General features: G+C 44.6%; 1 protein-coding gene and 1 long non-coding RNA gene across 8 annotated transcripts in view; one reads left to right on the top strand and one right to left on the bottom strand.

The window, feature by feature from the left end:
• SPRING1 (SREBF pathway regulator in golgi 1) overlaps positions 1-26091 on the top strand; it is a 337705-nt gene that overhangs the window by 302207 nt on the left and 9407 nt on the right. For 4 of the 7 annotated variants that reach the window (XM_067700713.1, XM_067700712.1, XM_067700718.1 and 1 more), the window contains one exon: positions 15928-15976. The exons of 1 other annotated variant lie outside the window; for it this stretch is intronic. In XM_067700713.1, coding sequence (XP_067556814.1) covers positions 15928-15976 — 49 coding nt within the window. Of the gene's footprint in view, positions 1-15927; positions 15977-19353; positions 19821-26091 lie in introns of those variants that run through there. 2 more of the 7 variants (XM_067700716.1, XM_067700721.1) reach the window with 2 other exon arrangements.
• LOC137203842 (uncharacterized) lies at positions 11934-15768 on the bottom strand. Its single transcript, XR_010933328.1, has 2 exons — positions 15498-15768; positions 11934-12292 (listed from the first exon to the last, which is right to left on the bottom strand). It is a non-coding gene; the product is annotated as an uncharacterized lncRNA (long non-coding RNA).

The raw sequence follows: 26091 nt of genomic DNA, 5'->3' as shown, positions 1-26091 counted from the left end.
CAGTGATACAATCTACCACAACTTTCTGAAAATATAGTTGGCTGCAAGTAACAGAGGAGAATGCCTGGCAAACAATAGCTTTAAAAAAGTGGTTTAGGGGCTTCCCTGGTGGTGCAGTGGTTGAGAGTCCGCCTGCCGATGCAGGGGACACGGGTTCATGCCCCAGTCCGGGAGGATCCCACATGCTGCGGAGCGGCTGGGCCCGTGAGCCATGGCCGCTGAGCCTGTGCGTTCAGAGCCTGTGCTCCGCAACGGGAGAGGCCACAACAGTGAGAGGCCCGCATACCTCAAAAAAAAAAAAAAAAGTGGTTTATTTTTCTCACAAAACAAGGTCTCAGGTGATTCCAGAGTTTGTTTGGCGACACAGCAATATCCAGACCAGTATGTCTGTAATCCTCTTGGGCTTTCTCTCATGGTTGTTAAGAAGGCTAATGGCTGCCATTCCAAGCTTTTTTTCTACATTCCAACCAGGAAGAAGTGGGAAGTGGTGGTACTGGCAACTTCTGTCCCTTTTTATTCCGAAACAAAAGCTTTTCCAGAACCCTCTACCTGACCCCCAGCAGCTTGTTTCATTGGCCAGACCTGTGTCATGTGGCCACCCCTTCCTGCAAGGGAGGCTGGGAAGGCAAGGAAGTAGCTTGCATTACCTTTGACAGTGGAAACACGCAGAAGGGAAGGAGGTGGAGACGTATATTGGTCTGGCCAGCCAATGGGATCTGCCATAGAATCCCTATTTCCCTCCCCCTGTTCCATGTGGTCTTGGAACAACTGTCAGTCAAGGTGTCCTGCCCTTTCACTACTTCTCCAGCAAGGGAGGGGCCCTTGACTCAAATGAACCAGAAATGGGAAATAGTCAGCCCTGATAAATCCTGTCTATGAGACATTTAAGACACTCCATTACTCTTGCACCCTAGATCCCCAGCATTTCCCTGGTTCCTGTTCTTCCTGCACCTTGTCTAGTTTTTCCATTGCTTCTGTGAGCCACCTCACATCCTTCCAACCAAATTCCAGCATCATTTTCTGTTGCCTGCAACCACAGAAGCCTGGCTGATAACAGCTTCCTTGACACGCGGTGTTTAAATAGGGCCTCCCCTGCTATTCTCTACTTCAATACCTTGTTTAGTATTTTAAGCCCCTAGAATTGTATAACTGCTTTGCCGTTCACTTGCGTCATGTCTTTTTCTGACACCAGACTGTAAGCTTAATGCAGACAGGGAATGTGACAGACAATTATCCCTGTAATGCCCCAGAACTAACACATGCCTTATACTTTTTAAAGTCTTAATGAGTATTTATTAAATGTATGAAGGAGGTCTTAGGTATCTGGAGGTCAGAACTGGAATTTTAATGTTATTTATGGATACTTGTTGTCTAAAACGTGTTGTATGGGTAACTCATGGTTTAAATGTGTGGAGTCAGTATGATGTAGGAGCAGCTGGAAATGTCAGGGCTACTGAAATGTGTTGTGGGAGCACTAAAGCACCCCAGAGAGGGGCTTTCTGAATTTCCAGATCCTGGAAGAGTGGCTCTCAAGTTCTTCTGACCTTTGGCTCACTTAGGCATGGCCAAAGACCCTTCATCCCGTCTCCATCACCAGTTCCCACTTTCTGATTTGTGCAGTAGGAGTTTTACAATGTTGGCAAACATGGAGCAGGGGCCAGGCTTCCAAGAAGAACGCTGCAGCTGAGTTCTTAGTAAAGCCTAGTAACAGACTAATTTTAGTTAGGAGTAGTAAATTGTAGTAACTCAGTTAGTAGTTTCCTAGAAAGTGGCACTTAGTCATGCATAAAGCTGGCAATCCATGGATGTACTTGTTACTTTCTCGGAAGAACTAGAAGAGATGGCCTTTCGGGACCAGGTCATGGCCTTCAGGAGGCAGCGGCAGACCCTCTCAGTGGGCTGCAGGCCACAAACTGAGAACGGCTCCATTGTGACCTCCAGGTGGCAGAGTCTGGGGGGGTGGGCTCCAGAGTCACAGCGAGGGCCTGCACGTCCGAAGTGCAGCTGGAGTTGTCCATAGAATGAATACACAATACCTCCCACACAAAGACATATGACTAGATTTTCAGCACTAGTGAAATGAAAAAAAAATTCCTTTAAAAGCAGAGAATAATTCATAGTGGCTTTCTGTTGTTATCACTTCTTTCAAGCAATTGTTTCATGAGCAGGTCGGTGAGATCTTGAGAGGTTTTAAAAAGGGCATCCGAAGGTGCTGAACATTGGGATGGTTGGGAACCAGAGGGCAGAAGGGAGGGGTTTGGCTTGGAGCCTCCCTCGGCTACGGAAGCCACTGAGGGACAAATTCAGTCCTCACCTTTCCAGCGGGCACCCAGCGCCTCGTACCTGGCCCTTTGCTTCCTGAGGACTGCACTCACTTCCACATCACCAAGGCGAGGGCGTAGAATTGGATTTGCATAAGTTAAATGCGTGTATGGTGCAAGCCCCTGGTAGTAAGTTTTTTGGGTTAATTTGGGGGTGGGGGGTCATTTTTAAAGTTACATTTTTTAAAAAGTCGTCACTTTCTGTCCACCTCTCAGCTCTGCCTTCTCTGGGTTGGCTTCCTTTGCAGGCGGGACCTCCCACAGCAGCTCCCGGCTCACATCCTACCAGTTTAGCAATACTACGGAGAAAAGAAAGCCTCTCTCCCCATGGTTTTGGCCAAAAATTAGCTGCCATTCATTGAGTGCTTCTTCAGAGCCAAGCCCACCTCCTGAGCACGTTCCAGGATTCGCTCACTGATTCCTCACAATGACTGTCTGATGTCGTTGCTATTATTATCCCACTTAAAAGCGAGGAGACTGAGGTTACATAAACTAGCCCAAGGTCACAGGGCTACTAAATGACAGCTGATGCTCTTAATCATCACGCTTTACTGCCCGCTGCTACCTCGGACTTCCCTGTAGTTATTTCCCGTATCTCTGGGATTGGGCAGGGCCTGTTTTTAACACTTACTGAGTATTAGCTCTGTTCCACCTGCTTTGTGGGTATTATCTAATTTTTATCCGTTTCCCATATAAGGAAACTGAGGCTCAGAGAGGTTAATTAACTTTCCCAAGCTCACACAGACAGAAAGTAGAGCATTAGCAATTGGAACCCCGATCTGCTGGATTCTAAAGCTCTTCACTTAGGGACATTGCACTTACGGGCCCGCAACACCCTTACTCCAGGCACCCGTGTGACGCAGCAGCTGTTCTTTCCTCCAGTTTCTCCTTAGTGAGGCCACTGCTGGCTGAGTACAGGTAGACCTCATTTACTGTGCTTTGCTTTATTGTGCTGCACAGATACTGCAATTTTTTTTTTTTTAACAAATTCAAGGTTTATGGCAACTCTGCATCAAGCAAGTCTGTAGTCGCCATTTTTCCCAATAGCTTTGGCTCACTTCATGTCTCTGTGTCACATTTGGATAATTCTCAACAATACTTCAGACATTTTGATCACTGTGTGTGTGACGGTGATCTGTGACCAGGGATCTTTTATGTGACTCTGGCAAAAAGATCACGACTCACGGAAGGCTCAAATGATTGTTATCATTTTTTAGCAGTAAAATATTCTTTTTTTTTTTTGCGGTACGCGGGCCTCTCACTGTTGTGGCCTCTCCCGTTGCGGAGCACAGGCTCCGGACGTGCAAGCTGAGTGGCCATGGCTCACGGGCCCAGCCGCTCCACGGCATGTGGGATCTTCCCAGACCGGGGCACAAACCCATGTCCCCTGCATCGGCAGGCAGACTCTCAACCACTGTGCCACCAGGGAAGCCCTAAAGTATTCTTAAATTAAGGAATGTGCATTGTTTTTTGACATCATGCTATTGAATACTTAATAGACTACAGTATAGTGTAAACATAACTTTTATATGCACTGGGAAACCAAAAAATTCATGTGACTCGCTTTATTGCAGTATTTGCTTTATTGTGGTGGACTGGAACTGAACCCACAACATCTCAAGGAATGCCTATAATCTGTTTAAAACTGTAACCTGCCCCTCTACTTCTTCCTAATCTCCTTACCTTGTCCGACTTTTTCTCCTAGAGGATTTATAACCTTTTAATATACTAGATTATTTGCTCATTTATTATGATCTGTTACTTATTATTTATTCCTCCTGCTGTAAGCTTGACAAGGGCAGGAATCTGATATATCCCAACTTTCCAGAACGAGGCCATGCGTAGTAGGTGCTCAATAAATATTTGATAAATGAATGATGCTAAGACATGAGTCTTGACAGATGGCAGGTCAAGAAATCATCACAACATTGTGTCATAAATTCTGTAGAGTCCAATCAGAGTTGACAGGAGCATGGAAGGGGGCTAAGGGCATGTGGACCCAGAACATCAAATGGACCTTGATTGATAGGTGTAGGAGCCAGGAGGAACCCAAGCCCAAGAAGAGAGGGGCTTGGTTTTGTGTCTCCTTCAGTTATGGAAGCCACCAAGGAACAAATTCAGTCCTCACCTTTCCAGATGGCATGCAGCACCTCCTACCTGGTCCTTTGCTTCCCAAGGATTACACTCACTTCCGTACTACCAGGTGGAGGTCAGGCTGCCAAGAAAAGGGTGGGCACTTGGAAAACAGAGTAAAAGGGCTGCGTCTTGTTCTGAGTTGGCTATTGACCAGCCAAGCTCAACAGGAACTCAGGAAAAGCTCCTCAAAGCCCACAAGTGATACTGGCTCTGGGATGTGGGGCAAGCCCATGCCTCAGTTTCCTCCTCTGCAAATGAGCCTCAGTTATGAAGATCAGTATATGGTTAGGGTTCTGTGATGGAGGAGCAGAAACAGTCACATGGACAAGAAATAATTGATTAGAAGGTTGTAGGGTAGTTCTGGAATTAAAGAAGAGATGAGCCCCTGGGTCCCAGGAAGAGGGTGGACCAAAGCAGACCTGCAGCCCTCAGCCATGACCAATGACCACCAGATGACTGGGCAGGCACCCAACTCCTGGGTGAAATCTTTCACTGGCCTTGCTTACGTGACATCCCCAAGACTGGGTCAGTTGAGACAGGTTTTTTGAGCCCCTACAATATCTGAGGCTCTGTTCTAGGAGCTGGGGATGCAGCTGTGAACAAGACAGACAAGATCTCACCCCAGGAGCCTCATGGTAGGGAAGACAGACCATAATCACATAAACAAGTAAGGGAGCCTTAGGTCCTGACCGGTGCTTTGAAGAAAATAAGGCAGATCAGGAAAGGGTTCCTGGAAAAGGTGGCCTTCGTGACGGGCTTGTAGGATTTCCATAGGGAGGGACAGAGGGAGGAACATGCTGGACTTGAGAAATAGAGTAAACACACAAAGGATGGAAAGTACAGGGCACAACCTGGAAATGGGAATAAGCCAAGGAGGAGTGTGTAGAAGAAGAAAAAGAATGTTGGCCTCACACCATGGAGAGGCCCAAAGGGCTGAAGTGTTTATACTTTACCTCCCAGTTCAGGTGGGTCTAGGGGACAGCACCAACTCATACAAAGTGGAATCTACCTTCCTCCTGCTAAAACTACATTTTAGAATTACCCATTGGGGGTGCTGCTACCAGAAAAAGGAGGAAGGAGTACTGAACACAGTATAAAAAGAGATCCGTTGTAAGCAAATCCATTCATTCATTCAACAACAAACACATACTGAGCACCTACTCTGATGTTCCAAGCCTAGGCTTGACATAGAGCCGTGGAATCTTGGGCTACAGCCTACATTACAGGACCCACCATGGGACACAAAATAGCCGACAGTGGCTCCTCAAAGCATGGCTGTTTCCATACAAAGGGAAGTTGGGTGGATGGGCGCCATGTCAGCATAACGCTCACAGTCATAAGCTAGGATCATTGTAGCAGCTCAGCCTCATATCCTCCTTTACTGAAGCCAGTGCGTAACTCCTGACTCGTAACCAGAGTTACCTTAATGGTATTGGCCAGAGTCCTGTGCCAAGACTGTGGATCCAGCCCCACAGGCTGGGGGAAAATGGGTTATGAACTCTCCCAGCGCAAGCAGTAATGATGATAGGGATGCAAATTGTTACTGACAGATTTTTACTGCTGCATTTTCATTAAACCATTTGAATACTATTAAACAATTTATACTTTGAAAAGGTCCCCACTCCCCATTACAGGGGGTGGGAGGCACAATTAGCTAAGGACTAGTAATCTCTGAGGAAGAGGCATAATGGGACAGAGTGGAAAAACAGAAACTCATGTGTTGCTGTGGGATTGTACACTGGGCCTGCCTTCCTGAAGAGCAACTTGGCAATACACTAAAACACTAAAAATACCTAATCCCTTTGATCCAACAATTATAGGAATTTATCCTAAGGACGTAATCAGAGATGTATTTGAAAAAGTTCCTCCGAGGTGGCTCACTCTAACATTTAATATAATCCTGAAAAATTAGAAGTAACCTAAGTGTCCAATAATCAGCAATTAGTTGAGTAAATTATGGCACATCCATATGACAGATTCAATCAGTCCAAAAAAATTGCATAGAAGCATATTAAATAACATGGGCAAAAGTGGTATATGAAAAAGCAGGCCATAAAACATTATGAACACTATGTCCTTTTTGTAAGGTTAATTTTGGAACTCTTTGGGTAATAGGATAGAGTGGAGGAGTAATAGAGGGGATAAGGATGAAGGCTTGGAGATCAGATTCAGTTTCCAGTTCTACTTATCAGCTGGAATGCTGTAAGCCTCAGTTTCCTCATCTGTGAAATGGGGCTAGGATGGTTCCTGGACTATACCTAGGGCAAGGTACTCATTAAATAGATATTTCTAACTAAAATGGTGGATGATGGTATTTCTAACTAAAATGGTGTATATGTGTGAGTATGCTCACTGTGGTGCTTTCTGGATGTGTTCAATTCTTTCTGAATTAGGTCGATATTGCTTTTGTAATTAGGAGCAAAGTCGATAACATAAAAATGGAGAGGCAGAAAGGAACCCTGAGAATATTATTCAACATAAGAAGTGTCATCAGGACCAGAGGAATGTCAACAGTGTGTTAATTTGCCATCTCTGTCTGCTCTCAGAGTTGTCTGTTTTGAATCATTCTGTGGCATTTCTGTTCCTCTTTTTTTAAGGACTAGTTCCAAGAATTAGGAAAAAAAAAAAAAAAAAAAGAAAGAAAGAAAGATAGAAAGAAACCCCCCCAAACTTCAAGTCATGTGGGTGAGTGCAATTTGCAGAAAACCATTTCCAAAATGTTGCAGCCAATACAGGTCACATTTTAAACCTCAGATATCTAAGCAAATATCTAAATTATGCTTGTAAAGTTTCCCTGCTTGATAACACCTTGCTTGTTGGAGATAATTTAGAGAGAAGTTTCCAAGGACATTCATTGGTTTTGCCTGCCCACCACCCACCCTCTCTGTACCCCTGCCCCCATTGTCTGGAATCAGAATTTGGATACTTCTCTGGGAAAATGCTCCTGTCTCCCTTGATCCTTGTGGCTCCAAGTGGGCCTGACCATGTCTTGGCTTTAGAGGTAGGCTGATCCAGTCCTGACTAATAAGAATACAGTGTTGTTCTGGCCACTGGGATTGGCTCAGGGACGGACATGTGACCCAAGCTGGGCCAATAAGAGCCAAAGAATCTTAGCCCTGTGATTTTTTTTGGTGGAAGTATTGATAACAAGAGTGCTGTCTTTCCACTGGGATGCTAAGCTGGTAGAATGTAAAGCTGGAACTGCCAGGAATGGCTTTAACATCATTTAGGGGAAGCCTGCTTGAGAATGGAGCAAACACAAAGGAAGAAAAGCCAGGAAACGACAAAGTCAGATTCCTGCTGACATCCTTTAAGCACAGGGATTCAGCCCTGCCTAATGCTAACAAACATTCCTTTCTGTTTAAGCCAATTTGAGTTGGTTTTCTGCTGCTTGCAATTGAAAAAGTCCTGACCGCTCCAGAAGATCAGTCTGAAGTGGCAGATACATTCATTTCATTTTAAGTTCTAAGAGTCTATAGTGTTTATAGTATTTCAGGTGCTAATGACTCATTCAGTGTTTCTTAAGTAGAGCTCCTCCAGGACTGGCTGCAGTGAACACCTAAGAGCCCTTTGCAATTAGCTCATTAAAGGAACCCTGGCAAAGTGGTTGTCAACTTGCTTGAAAACAGCTGTCTTGAGTAGGCTAAGCCTTTCCCCTGCTACCTTGCATACACGATTGGGCTTTGCAATGCATTTTTCAGAGTTAGGACAAATATAGGCCCACATTCAACTCCTGGCCCAATTAATAGAATTCTCACTAAAATATTTAACTCTTTATTTGTAATCCTTTCACACTAACAGAAACAGTAACACAAACAAAACATTGCAAAGAGGTTGTGTTTTCTATAGAGAGCAGACCAGCCACTGTTATGCATTATAATGTGCTCTGCAGATAATGGTAAGGCTATTTATATTTCATTTCACCACCCTGTTTCCACTCCTTTTGGTGTGTTTACCAAGCTATAGATTGCTTGAAATGTTGAGCTCCTGCGTAATTGTTCTTTTTGCCTTGTCAAAATGTTTTAAAGGACAGTCAACAATCTAAGAGGTTGATTCACGTCAAAACAAGCTTTATTGAATTCTTAGGGTCAGGTTTGGGGGAAACAGAAAGATGAAGAACTCTAATCTAAGTCTCCCGGGGGTCACTGCCTAGCTGGGGAGAAAGGAATGTGGTTTAGTGTAGATGGCCCAGTCTCTTGGGGTTCAAATACTGGTTCTGTCACTTCCTAGCTAAGTTCTTGCTCAAATTATGGAATCTCTCCATACCTCAGTTTTTCATCTGTGAAATGGGAATAATAATGATAGTACCTACCAAATAGGCATGTTTGATGATTAAATGAGTTAGTATATATAAACTTCATAGAACAATGCCTAGCACTCAAAAAAATATCAAAGTTTTCTTTCTTTCTTGTTTTATGTCTTCATAGATCTCTTGCGTAAGGTCTGGTTTTGATGTTTTCCCAATAATTCTCAGGTATATCTTGGGATCAGAAATCGGCATATTTGGTGATAGTCACACGCATCCCTCAAAAATCCCTTAGGAAGCAGCCACGTTGGTCATCCACAGACCATCTCTCAATACAGTAAGTTCTGTCCAGCCAGTTTATCCCACATTATTCTTTGGTTTAGTACCAGAAGAAGCAATATCCTTGTATCTACGGGTCAGATTGGATGAGAAATGATGACCCTTAAATACTTTAAAGCATTCATAAACACTGGACTCCCACTCAGGGCAGCCAAAGGCCACATATGAGAAGAGGCTGATAATTCCTGAGACTGGGAATCAAGGGATCAGCCATCCTCCTGTCCCACCCAAAAGTCACCACGGACATGCCCACATCCCATAGCTTGCTATGAGAACTACATGTACTTCTTACATTGTTCTCTCTTTCTCTCCACAAGCAATGTGAGGCTGAATCCATGAACACTAAAGGCTTGTAGGAAGCAATTTCCCTATGTTTAATTTGCTTCATAGTAAGACAGTTCAGAAACGTTAGATGTCAGGGGCAATGCTAGCACCTGGGGTTCCCAACCCACCTTTACCTTGGAAGCCCTTATTGTAAAAAAGCATGAGATCTGGGGTTCAAAGCCTGAGACTTGAGTCCACAGTTTTCCACAAGGTGACCTCGTCACTGGTCACTTTATCTTTCTCAACTTCAGTCTCTTCCTGTGAAAAAGAGGCTCTTGAAAATATATGCCGCCCACGATTCCTGAGAGAACGGAGATAAAGTATGCGTGTTAGGTTAAAAAGTGTATTCATGTATTATTCACTAACTCAACAATTATAGTGTGGGACCAGGGTCTAGTGACGATGAGTAAGTTGGTCCCTGACCTCAAGAAGCACTCAGCCATGTGGGAAAACGTAGTAGCAAATGTGTAATGATACTACGATGTGACAAGTATGATGGTGATTATTTTATAGTACCTGCCAATACTCCAGTCTTCCCATAGTTCCAAAGGAAATGATCTATTTTATTTTGACAGTTAGTTAATACATGTTTCGGTAGCTTCTGTTTTGTGTTTTAGAAGAGAAACACAGTTTGGGGTATATATACGTATATATCCTGAATATCCCTGTCCTTGCTAGCCATGAGGTTAGGAGGATTGGGCAATCCAATCAGGCTTCTTCCGTTCAGCGAAAGAATTTTGAATAACTGCTCGTGATCAAATTAGACAGATTTGTTTCCCACTAGTAAACAGTCACTAATAGTTATTGAGTGTATGCTGTGCATATTTTCTTTTGAAAAGCCATACAGCTTGGCATCAAGTGGGTTCCACCATCTACTAGCTGTGTAATTTGTGACAAGTTATTTAACCTGTGTGAGCCTCAGTGTCTCCTCTTGAAATGGGGCAGAAAAAGTACCTACCTCATGGTGTCGACGTGAGGATTTAGTGAGATGGTGGGACACCAGGGGAAGTGTTCAATAATGGCAGTTGTCACCTTTGGCTTCATGGGAAAGGCCTGGGCATGAGGGAGATTCTGTGCTGGAAAGATCTTTGTGATCACTGCAGGGCTCTTCAGGAGACCAGTGGTGTTAAATTTAAAGGAGGTTTTAGGTTCTCATGTCAGCACATAAGGCAAAAAAGGATGCAGTCAAGTTAGCCTTGAAAATGCCCTGCCCATAAAGTTGGGTATATATGGTATTGTGTATAAACCACTAAGGTTTGAAAACCACTGAGTCAGACCATAGGAGGGAATAAAAGGAATGTTTATCTACAGCTGCCTGAGGATTCAAATCGTTCTGTCTCTAAGGAAGAGGGTCTCAACTGGGGGCAATTTTGCTCTCCCAGAGAACGTTTGGCAATGTCTAGAAGGCGTTTTTGGTTGTCATAACTAGGATGGGGTGTGCTGTTGGCATCTAGTGGGTAGTGGCCAGGGATGCTGCTAAACGTCCTACAGTGCACAGGACAGTCTCCCAAAACAAAGAATCATCCAGCCTAAAATGCCAATAGTGCTGAGGTGGAGAAACCCTGCTGTGAGGTAACTATCAAATCCACATTCAGGAAGGAGAGATGAAGGAGTCTGCCTGGGTGGTTCTGCTTGTCAAGGCTGGAGGTTGAGGTGGGGTGGGGAGATGAATGAGATGCCACATGTAAGGGTCCTTAGTACGGGGCCTGGCGCAAAGTAGGTGCTGAATAAATATTTGCTGGGTTTATAGTTAAATCTTGCTTGATGGGTCCCATCACGTACATTCAGTTTTTGAGATGTGGTGGAGACATGCTGGGCCACCTGCTTCCTGTCTTCCCAAGCCGGCAGTTGCACGTTTGCCCCACTAATCAGTGATGGACCTCATGTGGGTATCTTCCATGAGGGGCAGGTTCTGAAGCCAGCATCAACTTCAGATGTGATTCTGCTATATCGTTATTACCTAAACTTTCTAATTTGGATTCAAAATTACTGATCTCTCAGCTCTTCGTGGAAAGCCTTCCCTCACAGCCACATGATTTTAAAAAGGAGCTCTCATGAATACAAACTCCATTTCCCCCCCAAACAGAATGGGTCTGAAATAGGAGTCCATGTGTCCAAAACAAAGCTGGAGGATGGTGGTTGGCACTCACAACCTAGGAAATTCTCAAGGACCACCAAGGCCAGAAAATTGCTTTTAAATGAAAGAGATATTTCCATTTCATTTTAGCCCCTAATGTATCACATAACTCTAATATCACTCCTTGTCCAACTGAAATACTTGAATCCAAATAATTCTTAAGTCATTTGGACCCTATTCAAATGTGAATTCATCTCTTTAATCACCCTTCCCCTTATTTTTGAAATAAAGACTAATATTGAAAGTTGAGTCTATTTGTGGATTCTTTTTTTTCACTCTTTTTTTATGGTCACTGTTGCTTTCTTCCCCATCATTACTTACTCATCAGTGTCTTGAAAATCCTAAACTTGTCTTTTTCCATTTTTTCATTTCCCTTCATTTAAATATTGTGGACAGCAAGCAGACTGAATAATGATGAATATGATTAATATTCAGACTTAATAAGTCTTATGAAAAGACCTTTTTATTCCAAGGAAGGAGGATGTGTTGTTTCGGCAGCATATGGTGTCACAGTGACAGAGTCGAATGTAGGGTAACCGGATGGGGGGAAACGGCATGTCCTGGCCATACTGACCCTGAGACGGGGGGTCACACATATGGTATCCTCTTCCAACATGTCCAGAGGAGGAAGGGAAATGTCCCCCAGAAGTGCGTTTCTATGTCACGTCTGTCTTGGGAGCTTTCTTGAATTGAAAGATTGTCTTGGTGTGTCTCTGTGACATGGAGTGAGACACATCACGCTCAGATGTGCAGCACCTTCTCCTTGATGTTCTCCTTTTCCTAAAACACCTATGATAGATAAGACCATATGAGTATCCAGAAATGGCAAATACTCAGCTATTTCACCACAACTCTCCACTCCTCTGCCTATGGCAGACATCACCAACCGATCATAGCACTGTTTTCCGAAAAACACACATACAGCCACTACCAGTTAATTGCAGAGCAAGCACACAAGATAAAGAAGATTTTCTGCCTCTACTAAGTAAAGAAGGATAATACTTAGAAGAGCACTGGAATGTCACCACCACCGTATCCTTTTCCAGAAACCTCTTCAGTGCTCCAAATCCCAGTTGCCCAAAGTTTGAAAGAGAAGAGGGAGAGGTCAGCTTTGCTTTCTACGTAGCAATTTGGTTTGAAAACTTGTCTCCAAGTCTCTGAGTGTGTAGAAACAAGCAAACTGAATGAATTCACTTTTTTTCTTAATAGAACCCCAGTCCATAGCTTTTGAGCAAGGTGCAGATTTATCTTTATTTATTTGCAATTTTCCTCTTGAAATCATATAAGATTAACCCTCCCCCCTCCCAAACCCTACAACTACTGTTTTTTCCTCGAATTCATGGTGTTTTTAACTACAGGGATTTTTTTTTTTTCCAAATAAGTTCCTGATGTTACTTTATCCATGAGGCCTCAGTCTGAGATGGAGTTTTAGAATCAATCTAGAACAAAAATTAATTCTACCATTTTATAATTTGCCCAGTCAGATGCAAAAAGAAAAAAAGTATATGATTTTCAAGTACTTTCTACACTTGAGACTAAAAATGGCATTTTTTTTTTCTTTAAGCAAATGCAACTCTCTGGGTACTTACTGTAAGAGGATTTTAGTCACTGGAGACTTTTAAAAAAAGATCTCAAGCGAGAAGCTTCATTTTTTTTTTTTTCAAAAGGATATTTACTTTGGAAAATGCTACGTTTAGAAAAATTGTGCCTTGGATGACAACTGGCCCACTAAGTTTTACTGTTTTTTGAGGGGTAGAGAGGGGCGGAGGTTGGAGACTGTTTGAAGGCAGTTCTGTTCACCCACCAGCCAAGCAGGATTTGGGAGTTCATTTTCATTCATTTATTTTCTTTCATTCAGTCAGTCAGTCAGTCATCAAATGCATATTTAGGGTCCGCCATGTACAGAGCGCTGTGCTAGACAATGGGACCATAGCCATGGGCAAAACACTTTCCTTGACTTCCCACTGTTCTCAGCTGGGCATGCCAGAGGATGATGCCCTAATGTCCTAAGGCAGTAGTTCCTGTAGGGGCAATGTTGCCTCCCAGGGGACCTTGGGCAATTTCTGGAGATCTTTTTGGATGTCACAATTGGGGGATGGTGCTACCGGCATCTAGTGGGCAGAGGCCAGGGATGCTGCTAAACGTCCCACAATACACAGCCCCTCACCACAAAGAATTATCCAACCCTAGATGTCAACAGCATGGAGGTTGAAAAACCTTGCCTTAAGGCATACAAGATGTTTAAGGAACTAACTTCTAGTCAGTGCTTCTAGTTAAGCACCATCCTTAGGAGAACTGAGAAGATAGTAGCTCAACTCATTTTCTGGCAGGCTTTCTTCTCTCACTGAACTGTGATTGAGAGAGGTGGGTGCCATTGCTCTCAGGGCGTGGTCCATGGGCCAGCAGCATCAGTGTCACCCGGGAGCTTGTTAGAAACGCACACTCTCAGACCCCACCCCAGGTCAGCTGGATCAGAATCTGCACGTTAACACAATCTCAGGTGATCCGTGTGCACATTATAGTTTGAGAAGTTACAGCTCTAATCAAGCACGAAACAGAAGTTTTAAGTTACAATTTTGATAAATGCTAGTGCCATGGACTGAATGTTTGTGTCCTCCTCAAGTTCATATGCTGAAATCCTAACCCCCAATGTGAAGGTATCAGGAGGTGGGGTCTTTAGGAGGCAGTTAGGTCATGAAGGCAGAGTCCTTACGAATGGGATTAGTGCCCTTGCAAGAGAGACCTCAGAAAGCTCGCTCGTGCCTTCCATCACGTGAGGACGTGGCAAGAAGACAGCCATCTGTGAACCAGGAAGTGAGCCCTCACCAGACACTGACTCTGCCTTGATTTTGGATTTCCCAGCCTCCAGAACTGTGTGAAATAAAAGTCTATTGTTTAAGACACCCAGTCTATGGCATTTTTGTTACAGTTGCCCAAATGGACTAAAGCAGCTACCAAGCAGCCCAGTCTGAGGGGTCAGGGAAGCCGTCCATGAAAAATCAGCCTGTAAATTGAGGGATAGATTAGGAATCAGCCAGGAGAGTAAGGTTCCTGGCAGGGGGAGTATCACGCGCAAAGGCTCAGAGGCAGGAGAGAGCTTGGTCAATGGAGGATCTGAAAGAAGATGCTTTGTGTCTAGAGTCCTTTAGCATGGTGTCCTAAGTAGCTGAGCGAACTGGTCAGACCAGGGTTGGAATCCCATGAATGATAATTGTCCCAGGTGCCCCAAGTCTTCTGGGAGACAAAGCAAGAATGATCCTGCTGAGAACAAATGCTGCTCCCCAAGCCCTCTGACTTAAGGCTACAGAGCCATTATGTCGATATATCTCAGTACAGATTTTGTAGTTTATGACACATTCTGGCAACGTTTAGATGCAATTTCAATGAGCCAGAATGTAGTATTGTAAACCTAAAACTGGATATCCCTTGAAGCTGTTAGAATCTGGCAGGAGACCTGCTCCCAATTACAAGCACAGTTTCCAACTTCACTGTTCCGTCCTCTAAGCGTTGAAAACAAAATCAATTTTTAATGAGGGACTACTAAACACTTTGCATTCTATTAACGTCCCCTTTGGACTTCCAAGCCCCAGTATATCTTACACCCAAGAAATGAAATCACCCCTGCTAACCGATTTGCCAGGGCAAGCGGGTATCCTGGAGCTCCTGCTGCCAGTGCAAATATGGCGACAAATGGATGGGAACTAAAGCATTCTGTTCCCATCCCCCCTGATTCCCATCAGCACGTGGCCAGCCTCCCAGGGCTGGGTGGGAAATCGGGATCAAGAGAAGTTATTTCAATGCACACAGACAGTAAACCCTTGGCTGCTTTACTCCTCATCCCTAGCCTATTACTAATCTTACAAACCATCCATTATCCACTCGGTATCTGGCAAATGTGAACTTGGCCCCCGTCAAAGCCGAATGATGAGATCCAAGTTAGAAGAAGTGGGAGAAAGAAGAGAAAGTACAAAGATGAGCCAGACGGTTTTCCAACCTGTAAGGACATGTTGTATTTACCAGGCCGGCTACGAAAGCCAAGCTCTGTTCCCGTTGTTTGTCTTCTGCTCGGGGCCTGGGTTATGTTTGGTGCAAACAGGTCAGTGGCTCCCCCTCACTTCCATCTGATGATTGGCGTATTGTTTAGAGCCGACGAGGGATGATCTTGTGCTCTGGAGGAAGTTGGCAAGAAAGTTTAATTCTATAAAAAGAAACGCGCGGTCAGGATACGGTTTTCTATTCTGAGTCAAGGCAGAGAAGGGAGTCAGAAATTCCAACCCAGAGGGTCAGGACGGGCTCCAGGACCTGTTGAATCACATCTGAAACATGTTCCCCATCCTCCTTTCCCCTCCCTGTTCTTACAACTGGCCAACTGGGATTACACAACTTGCACTAATTTTATTCCACATGTGGCTGTTTCTTATTAGGAGGCTGTATCTTATTTTTTCCTGTACCGTGTCATCTCTCCGGATTCAGGTGAGTAATTCCATTTCTTAACAGGAGGATTCTGTTCACACTCTTGGCTGGACTCAAAAAAAAATGTGCACTCAAACTTTTTCATAAGGTGAGAACATTTCTGTGTCTTTTAACCCTAGAATCTTTGTGGTAGAGCCTTTGTTTCCCCATTCTGAAGAGCTCAACCCTTCAACAGGACCCGATGGAAAAGTGAATATTTGAGTCAATTGGCAGAATGGCCTTGGTCACCCAATACCCAACAACTGTTCCTAAAGGGTTTTGTCCCCACCTCCACCCCCCAGCCCCCAACTGGAGTGGCGCATTTTCTTTTTAACTGAATTCACCAGATGTTTTGGCGGTGCATAAACCTGGCTTTCCTGTCTTCCAAGTAGATGAAATAGGATCCAAATCACAGCATGTCACCTCAACTTCTCCAACCCAGTACTTAATGGTTCTTGAGACTCATGTAAAGATCGAGTCCAGTTTTCTTTAGGCCTTGAGCCTATCGGATCCAGGTGTTGGCATTTTCTGGCCTTCGCCTTAGAAGGTTTCTAGGGAAACCCCAGATTCATGAGTATGAGTCGATTTCCCCCCGTTACCTTTCTCTATCACTTTAATGTTCCTGACCATGTATCAGAAACTGTAAAAGTACAGCCCCAAATCCCCCGAAGCGTGAGCTGCAGCAGTGGCACACACAGGATTCAGCCACATCTGGAGAAAAACTGCTCGCGATTCCCCTTCTGTCTTTGCAACTCCGGGCCCCCCTGAACCAAAGGGGAAATGGGACCCTTTCATCGGCCTCCAACCTCTCTCTGCCTCATGCCCTGTTTTGCTTAGAACAAGCCTCAGCATGCCATGCCACCTCGCCAGCCCTTTGCCAAAATCCACGAATGGCACAGAGAGCACATTAAACAGATGGAATGCAACATACATGTAAAGAAATAAGAGCTCTGCCAGGAAAGTTGGCAGCAGCGCTGGAATGCTTTAAACAGTGTGTGTGTGGGTAGAAAGAGTGAGCCCAGAGTCGGCGAGGCTGCCTCGTTCTCAAGAGCTGTTTCTTTTACAGCCATGACCTGTTTTGCCAGTCAAAATAAATACGGTGTTAAATGCCCCCTTTTACTGGCTCCCGATACCTTGGCAATGCAGTTTGAAATATGACCTGCTCTCACTGGAAAAATGGCCTTTTAACTGAGTGGAAAGGATGTGCCCCTTCTAGGCAGTAAGTAGGAGGGTCATGGATGGCGGGGCCTTCTGAACACAGACCTACTCAGGAAGCAGGAGCAGGAATGGCCGTGGAGTCAATATTGCTTGTTTAGAAGTCGCTGCCTTTAGAAGGTTCCTGGCAGACACAGGGCGACACTTTGGGAGCACAGGGCTGACTTTCAAGGCTTTGTGTCCCCTTTGATTTCAGCAGGAACAACAAAGCAGGAGGCCTGAGTGTGGGCACCTCACGAGGCACCTCGAGACAGCCAGGCCCTTCCTTCTGGCCATGTTAACCAGGAACGGCCACAGGGTCACCCGGCTCATGCCATTTAGCTTTGTGCGCACCCCATAACCACATTGGCATCTTGCCTAGATGGAAGCTAGGTGGATTTCCCCCCAAGAGTCACCATCCCATTTTCTGCATACTAGGCGCATCAGATGTCTTTTCTGAATCATCCCATTACCTCATGAGATAAGGATATTGCTACTGCTATTTTATATATGAAGAAACTAAAGTTCAGAGAGGTTGAGTCACCTGTCCAAGATCGCACAGTGGTTAAAAGGGAAGCTGGAATTTGAACCCAAGTCTGTCTGTTCTCAATGATCAGGCTGTAAGGGCCCCATGCTGGCTTCTACTCTACCCAAACAGCTCAAGGCAGGAAACCTGCAGAATCACTCTTCTTCATCCTCAGAAACACCCTGCGAGGCAAGGTATTGCATTCCCCATTAAGGATGCCATAGGATGTGTTAGTTTTCTGGGCGGCTGTAACAGATGATCACAAACTGCGTGCTTAAAACAATAGAAGTATATTTGCTCGCAATTCTGGGAGGAGGCCAGAAATGAAGGTGTTGGCAGGGCCACGCTCCCTCTGAAGGCTCTAGGGGAGGATCCTTCCTTGTTTTTGAGTGGTTGCCAGCATTCTTTGGCTTGTGGCTCCATCACTCCAATCTCTGCCTCTGTCTTCACATGGCCTTCATATGTCTCCTCCCTTTCTCTTCTCTTCTAAGGACACTTGAATTGGACTTAGGGTCCCTTCTTATCCCAAGACGCTTAACTTAATTACATCTGCAAAGATCCTTTTTCCAATAAGATCACATTCCCAGGTTCCAGGGATTTGACTCTAAATCTTGGCGGGGGCATGAGGGGGCATTTTTCAGTCTACCACGTCGGGAGATGATGAGATGATTTATGCAGTGAGGGTCTTCCCGATTTTGCAGGTCTGCAGGGTATATTATAAAATTTTTAAGTATTTTTGCCATTCCATATCCTTTTTTAAAAAAAGATTTATTTATTATTTATTTACTTTATTTTTGGCTGCATTGGGTCTTAGGTGTGGCACGTGGGATCTTTCTTTGTGGTGTGTGGGTTCTTACTTGGGGCGCGTGGACTCCTCTCTAGTTGTGGCGTGCAGGTTTTCTCTCTCTAGTTGTGGCCTGCAGGTTCTAGAGCGTGTGGGCTCTGTAGTGTGCGGCACGTGGGCTCTAGTTGAGGCACACGAGCTTAGTAGTTGTGGCACGTGGGCTTAGTTGCCCGGCAGCATGTGGGATCTTAGTTCCCTGACCAGGGATCGAACCCGCATCCCCTGCATTGTAAGGCAGATTCTTTAGCACTGGACCACCAGGGAAGATTGAAATATCCTCTTTTTTTAAAAACAATGAGTATAATAACAACCAACGCTTCATGGAATCTCACCAAGTTCTGCCACTTAGTGTCACTTAGTCCTCACAGAAACTCTGCCACATAGACATTGTTCTTTCCTTGCCAGACAGCATAGGAAAATAAAACTATGACAGGTTAAGAGCCTTGTCCAGTATCTCACAGCCAGGAACTGGTAAGGGTAGGATTGGAACTCCAATCTGATTCTGTAGTCTGAGTTCTCAGGCTGGATACAAAACTGCCTTTTCTTGGAAATTCAGGACTTGGTTGGGAGACCGTGGTTTGGAAGGAGGTGGAAGTATGAGGGCAATGGGACAATTTATGCCATGTTTAGCCAAGAATTATTCTTGGGCGGAATATCCATAAAGGCAGAAAACAAGGCGTTTGATTGGGAAGGCAATCAGTGCGTTGGTTTCTCTCTTGATTTTTGTGATTGAGGACCACTGTCTTCTCTCTCTGGGCTGAAATTGGAGTCTTCCTACAGAGAAGCAAGAAGGTGGAGGCCAACGAGAAAATGCCCATTTTTATTGTCTTCCAGATTTCTGTTCAGTGACATCTGCCGATAGTTATATTCTTATTGCAGAGAAATTTTCACTTTGTTGTGCAATCATCTGACGCAGGAGATGAGGTAGACCATGGAAGACAAAAGTCAGAGCTGCCTATTTGAGGATGGCTGCGAATGGCAGATGACTTCTTTTCCTGTCATCCGGTGACCACATCTACCGATTCAGGCTCCCTGGTGAACAAGATCCAACTTCTCTTTCAGTCAGAGCTGCTGATGGCTAAGTGTTTTGCAGATATTGTCTCCTTTGAGCTTCTCAACAACCCTGTGAAGCCAGTTCAATACTGACCTGGTCTGATGCTCAGGGAGGTCAAGTCTCTTGCCTGAGCATGCCAACCGGCAAGTGCTAGGATCTCTCCAGGTTGCCTGAGTCCAGAGTCTGAGATCTTAGCTGCTGCAATACCCCCTCACCAAACCCATGTACCAAGTCTCCCCACTGCCTCGATGAAAGGAACTATAGATAAGGTAAAGAGAACATTTAATCATTCATTCGTTCACACATCCATTCACACGTGTGTATCTGTGTCTGCAACATGTGCCAGGAAAGCCAAAAGAAAACCCTTTCACTCATGTGTGCACCCCGGTCTCTGTGGGTCTGGCACCTTGCTGGACTATGGGAATAGGAAGACACCTGCTCAGCCTTAAAGAACTGGAGAAGACAGATGTCAGTTCATCTAGGACAGTGTGGTAGATGCTATTATGGAGATATGCAAGGAGAGATCAAGAGAGAAGATGGGGTCAGGGAAGGCTTCCTGGAGGAGAAGACCCTTAAGCTGAGATTTGAAGGAGGAGGAGGAAAGTGTCAGCCAGAGAAGGAAGGGCTGGCCCGCATTTTAGGTGGTGGGTTGAATATCGGGAGGCACATACGGCTCTGGCGATGCCAGGTCACGTGTTTGATCACCTCTGTGTCGATTGGTAAATAGTTAGTGCCTGCAGCCCACCGCGTGCCTCCCTCCCCACCCTCTCTCCCCGGGACTCCATCCGCTTCCCCGTAATGTGGAAATGGAAGGGTTAACACCCGGCACAGCAGGAAGCTCCGGGACTCCAGTCCAGCTCCTTAGTCCTTTCCAGGTAGTGCTGATGCCCTGCCAGTTATTAATATTTGATTTTTTACTCCTGGGCGTCCGGGAAGCAGTTGAGTAAGAAGGCATAGAGGTGGGGCACGCTGCAGCCAGCACAGCTGAAAAATAGGGAGCCACAGAAGTGCTGGAGGTGAGACTGGAAAACTATGACTGGTCCCCTGGGGAAGGACCTTGTGTGACATATAACAGAAACAGACTTTATCCTGAGGTTAATGTGGAGCTATTGGGGCTGTGTAGGCTATTTCTTATTTGATGTGCAGTGATAACTCAGTGTAACGCAGTCCTCTGAAGTCTAGTTTGATGAGTTTTGACAAGTGTTTACGCCCCGTGACCACCACCCCTACATCGATATAGAGCATTTCTGTTCCTCCAGAAGTTTCCCTCTGTCCCATCCACCGGAGGACAGGGGAGCTCCATGATGACGCTCTGCATTTTTCAGACTTGCATTTGGAAAATTCTTTTGCTCATTTCTTGAGACCCTCTTGGATGCCGCACACTGTTCCAGCTGTAGAGACGAGGGATGGGGTGCTTTCTGGTGGGGAGATGCCTTTGGGGAAAAGGCAAAAGGTGATCGTGGTATGCAGAACTGGCTTCACCGGCAGGTGACCTAAGCAGTCACAGGGCCCCACGTTGGATTTAATACTCTGCTGTCACCATCTTGAAATCCCACATAATTTTTGACCAAGGGGATCCATGTTTTTATTTTGCACCAGACCCCACAAACAATGCAGGTGGGCCTGGTGGTACAATAGAAATTAACAGGGAGCCACGAGAGAGAGGATGTAGAGGGTCTTACACAGAAGACCGTCTCGGGAGGAGTAAGGAAAGGGGTCGGGTGAAGAATGAATGTCACCCGAAGGATCCAATCCCCCAAAGTTCTCTTTCTAGGGATAAGCGCAGGTAGTGGAGACCTTTCACATCTGCTGCTGTTCCTATAACTCTCCCCACGGCACCAGTAAATGTACATGGACTCAATTAATTACAATGACTAACACATCTGACAATCCAAATATTAGCTCACAAGAGCTGAGCACACTTATAAGTATTAAGTACAGATACAAACAATTAACAATAAGCTCACTGGCATTATTATCTTCTAATCAACTGTAAAAAAAAAATCACACCTTAATCCAGAGCAAAATGAAAAAAGAAAGGGAAGAGAGACCTTTGCCAGCTCTAGAAATGCAGGTGATACGACGAAGAGAGATACGGTTTGGTAGGTTTTATTTGCTCTCATGATGAATTTAATCAGCCTTCCTTTGCTGATGTCAAAACCAAAGTAAGTGCCTTGGTCCCTGTTTCTCCCTGCTGGGGCCAGACGTCTGATGGGAAGAGGTTGGCAGAGGGCTTCCAGGGGGCATAATTACCAGAGGCTCAAGGAGTGATGCTGGCATCCCCCTTGGAAAAATCCATCTGTATCAGCCTCAGAAACGAGCTCTTGTCTCATCTCTGGGATTTGGAACGAAGAGAAGGTAAGTGGCAAGGAATCCAGTTGACTCTTGGCGATTGGTTCTTCTTCTTAAAAGGAATTCTGGAGTTAGGCATTCAATCAAAACCCCCAAAATAAATACCTGGGCTGCAATGATATTGCAAGTAAATATTTCCAAAGCCAGGGAATCTCGAAACAAACATTTCTCCCAACGGATGTTACCTTCCACACACTATGAGAAGGAAGCTTTTGCAATTATCTGAAAAGCTTGCCCCTAAAATCTCTATTTTGGCCTAAATGATGTGGTTTTGCTGCTTTGGGCTTCCCAGTTCTCTGGAAGGTGCAGAAGCCCTTGTCTTCATTATGTTAAAGTCTTGTTACCTTTGGTGGCCTTATGACTCACTGCAAATCACACAGGAAACTGAATACATTCTCTCTTGCCCACCTTGATAACAATGGTGACTACCATTACTTTGTATTAACTACATGCAGGCTCTGTGATGAGAATTTTGCCTGCATTATCTTATTTAATCCTCCCAGTAGGAAATTGTGTTGGCTCTGCCTTCAGAATGTATTCAGAACCTGGCATTTCTCACCACCTCCGTGCCAGCACCCTGGTCCAAGCCCCCATCTTCTGTCACCTGCATGACTGCAGTATGTGCCTAACTGGTCTGCCCACTGCTGCCCCTGTCTGTCTGTGGTCTACTTTCAACATAGCAGATTAAATGATGCCTTTGAGATAGAAGTCAGCTCAGGTCAAAAACCTACCAGGGCTCGTTATCTCTCTCAGAGTAAAATCCAAAGTCCTCAGCATGGCCCACAAAATCAGCTCCTTCTCTTCTCCCCCAAATGCACGCTAGGCCCGGCACACCAGTTTCCTCTGCTTTCTGTGAGCATGGCAGAACACTCGTGCCTCAGGGCCTTTGCACGACCTGTTCCTCTTCCTCCCAGATAGCCACATGACTTATCCTCCTTCTTTCTTCAAGTCTTTGTTCAAAAGTCACCTTCTTAGTGGGGCTTATGATGATCACACCATTTAAAATGCAGACCTTCCCTCAGCTCTCCTGGTCTACTTTTTTCCTCATAAAATGTATCACCATCGAACTACTTCATAATTACTTATTGTTATGTTTATTTTTTGTCTCTCCCCACAAGGCCAGGGACCTCTTTCTGTTTTAGTCAGTGCTGGTTAACAGTATGTGTTGCACAGTGGGTGTATTGATATAATAAATGTTTGTCGAATGAGCCATGAAGTATGTCCTATAACCATATTACAGAGGATGGAACTGGGGGACTCAGAGGGGTTAAGTGACTTCCCCAGGGTAAGTTAGTTGACGGCAGAGTTGGGACTTGAATCCAGGTCCTACTGTCCCAAAGCAATTTAACTACTATGGTTTTACTGATCCCAAGTTAAGCCCACCTTAAGATACGCTGATTATTGCAAGCTACCATTCGGCAAAAGCCCATTTCAAGACCCTGCTCACCTGGTCTGGTATTTGGACAATTCAAAGTTAGTGCGACTGTGCTTAGTCATAGTCAGAATTGTTAAATTTCCGCAAGTGTAATGGAAAGTGAAACTTACATGACAAATCCTGGGTTAACCGTTTGATTAGTGTACTTTGAATAACAGTTCCCCAGTTGCTCATGTGATAGTGATAGTTGGGATATTCTAAAAGTGAGATCTTAGCAGATGGAGTTTAAAGCATAGATAAGGTAATTACATAGTAATTATCTTCATCTATGTACTTACCCTCCTAGACTCGGGGGACATGATAGAGAAACTTAGGGGAAGTTTTTCCCACTCAAGCTATGTCCTCTATGGTCAGGAGACCAGCCTTCTGGGATTTTAAAAGCAAATCTTGATAAGGTTAAACATATCACCCCACAATTCCATTCCTACGTATATACCCAAAAGAGTAGAAAACAGGTGCTCAACGAAAATATGTATGGGAATGTTCATAGCAGCGTTATTCATAATATCTAAAAGATAAAAACATCCAAAATGTCGATCAACTGATGAATACATGAATTGTGGTCTATCCATACAACGGAATATTAGCCATAAAAAAGAATGAAGTACTGATACATGCTACAACATGGATGAACCTTGAAAACATTACGTTATACCAAAGGAGCCAGTCAAAAAGGCCACGTGTGGTATGATTCCATGTGTATGAAATGCAATTCCATGTGTATGATTCCATGTGTATGAAATGTCTGGAATAGGCAAGTCCATAGTGACAGAAAGCAGGTTAGTGGTTTAAGAGGGGCTGCAGAGAGGGGAATGAAGAGTGACTGTTAATGTGTATGAGGATTTCTTTTGGAGTGATGAGAAAATTCTAGAACCACACAGTGCTGGTGGTTGCTTAACACTGTGAAAGTACACAATGCCACTGAATTGTACACTTGAAAATGGTTAAAATGGTACATTTTATGTTATATATTTTTTTGCCACAAATTTTTAAAGTAAATCTTTAAATCCTGGCCTTGGTAGCAGGACATTTTGGTTTGGTTCTGATTTGGTATGCAGATAGCTAAGGTTGAAGTCTCTTGGTGACAACTCTAGGCTAAGAAGAGCTGCAACCTGTCAGATTAGGCTGTGTAACAGACTTGCATCTGTGGCTTGATCGGATGGTAAGCACTGTGGAATAGAGGCCTGATTCTCTGCACTCTCAGAAATGGTGGTGAGTACAGTACTATTCAGACATGCAGGAAAGCCAATTCTTTATTTCCTTCACCATTGCCAAAGTCATATACCCTTGTTGTAAAAAATCTAAATCTATGGAAGGGATGTTTTCCCTCTCATCTTCACTATTCCCACTTCTAGGTTTAGCCACCACCATCTACAACCACGTGTATATCCTTTCAGGCCTTTCTCTACTCAGGTAGAATCATCTACATATAAATGTGTGCATCGTTGAATAGGCTTTTTTTTTTTTTTTTTTTTTTTTGCGCTACGCGGGCCTCTCACCACTGCAGCCTCTCCCGTTGCGGAGCACAGGCTCTGGACACGCCGGCCGGCCATGGCTCACGGGCCCAGCCGCTCTGCAGCATGTGGGATCCTCCTGGACCAGGGCATGAACCCGCGTCCCCTGCATCAGCAGGCGGACTCCCAACCACTGCGCCACCAGGGAAGCCCTGAATAGGCTTTTTTATTTTTTTAACAAAAACAAACTTATACTATATATATTGGTCTGCAGTTTGCTTTTTTTCACTCAATATCATATCACAAAAATCTTTCCACATGACTACATACAGATTTATCTGTTTCTTCTTAATGGCTACATAGCCCGGAAATATCACCATTTATTTAACCAGTCTCCTCTTGTCGGACAAATTATCTTTCACCCTCACAAACCAGGTTGTGAGGAATACCCTGTTCATATATTCTTGCTTACTCATGGGAGTTTTTCAGTGGGAGAGATTCCTAGAAGTGAAATTGCTGGGTTGCAGTCAGATCCTTTCTGTTCTGTGACTTTTCAAGATCACGTCAGCTTGGGACACAAATGTATACTGTCTGTGGCCTTAGGACAAAAAGTCTAGAACTTAGAGCTTGTGATCAGGCTTTGCTCAGCTCAGCGTTCGACCCTGCATTTTGCAACTGTAGCTATTTTCTTTCATTTTATAGGCTCACTGTCTTCAGATTGATTCCAGCAGAGGGAAGAGAAATCAGGTCCTTCTGTGCCATTCTTCAAACATTTAGAGGAAATTGATTTTCCACATGGGCTGTAGCCAAGCGAGGGATGCGCCGGCACAGAAGTCCCTGCGACAAAAGCTATCACAACCAACACTTGCAACAATTAGACTCAACCCAACTTGAGATACTTTATTAGCGAGTGTAATTCCTCATCAGGCTAATACTGCAGATTGCCAAAAGCAGCAGCGATTCTAAAATAGGATTTCCTTCATAATCCCTTTTAAAGGGAAGAACTTGAGGAGACTTGAACTGTCTGGAGAAAGAAAGCTTTTATTCTCTTGACTGAGGAAAGAAAGCAGTTGGTCCAAGAAGCTGATAGCCTACCTGCCCTTTCTGCTCTTACCTCTTTAAGGTGCTTTCTCATGGCATTAGCTAGGAGGTTTTCACCTGCAGAGAACAGAAACAGGCAGGTTTGGCGTTGGCTGACTCAGCATCTCAACAATCTCACTGGGAATTCAGGTTCTTCCCGAAGTGCTTAAGAACACTGACTCTGGAGCCAGACATTT

The sequence above is a fragment of the Pseudorca crassidens genome, chromosome 12 (assembly GCF_039906515.1).
Source record: "Pseudorca crassidens isolate mPseCra1 chromosome 12, mPseCra1.hap1, whole genome shotgun sequence".
Lineage (NCBI taxonomy): Eukaryota > Metazoa > Chordata > Mammalia > Artiodactyla > Delphinidae > Pseudorca > Pseudorca crassidens.
The sequence above is the reverse complement of the archived record's forward strand: the minus strand, read 5'-3'. Positions and strand labels throughout refer to the sequence as shown.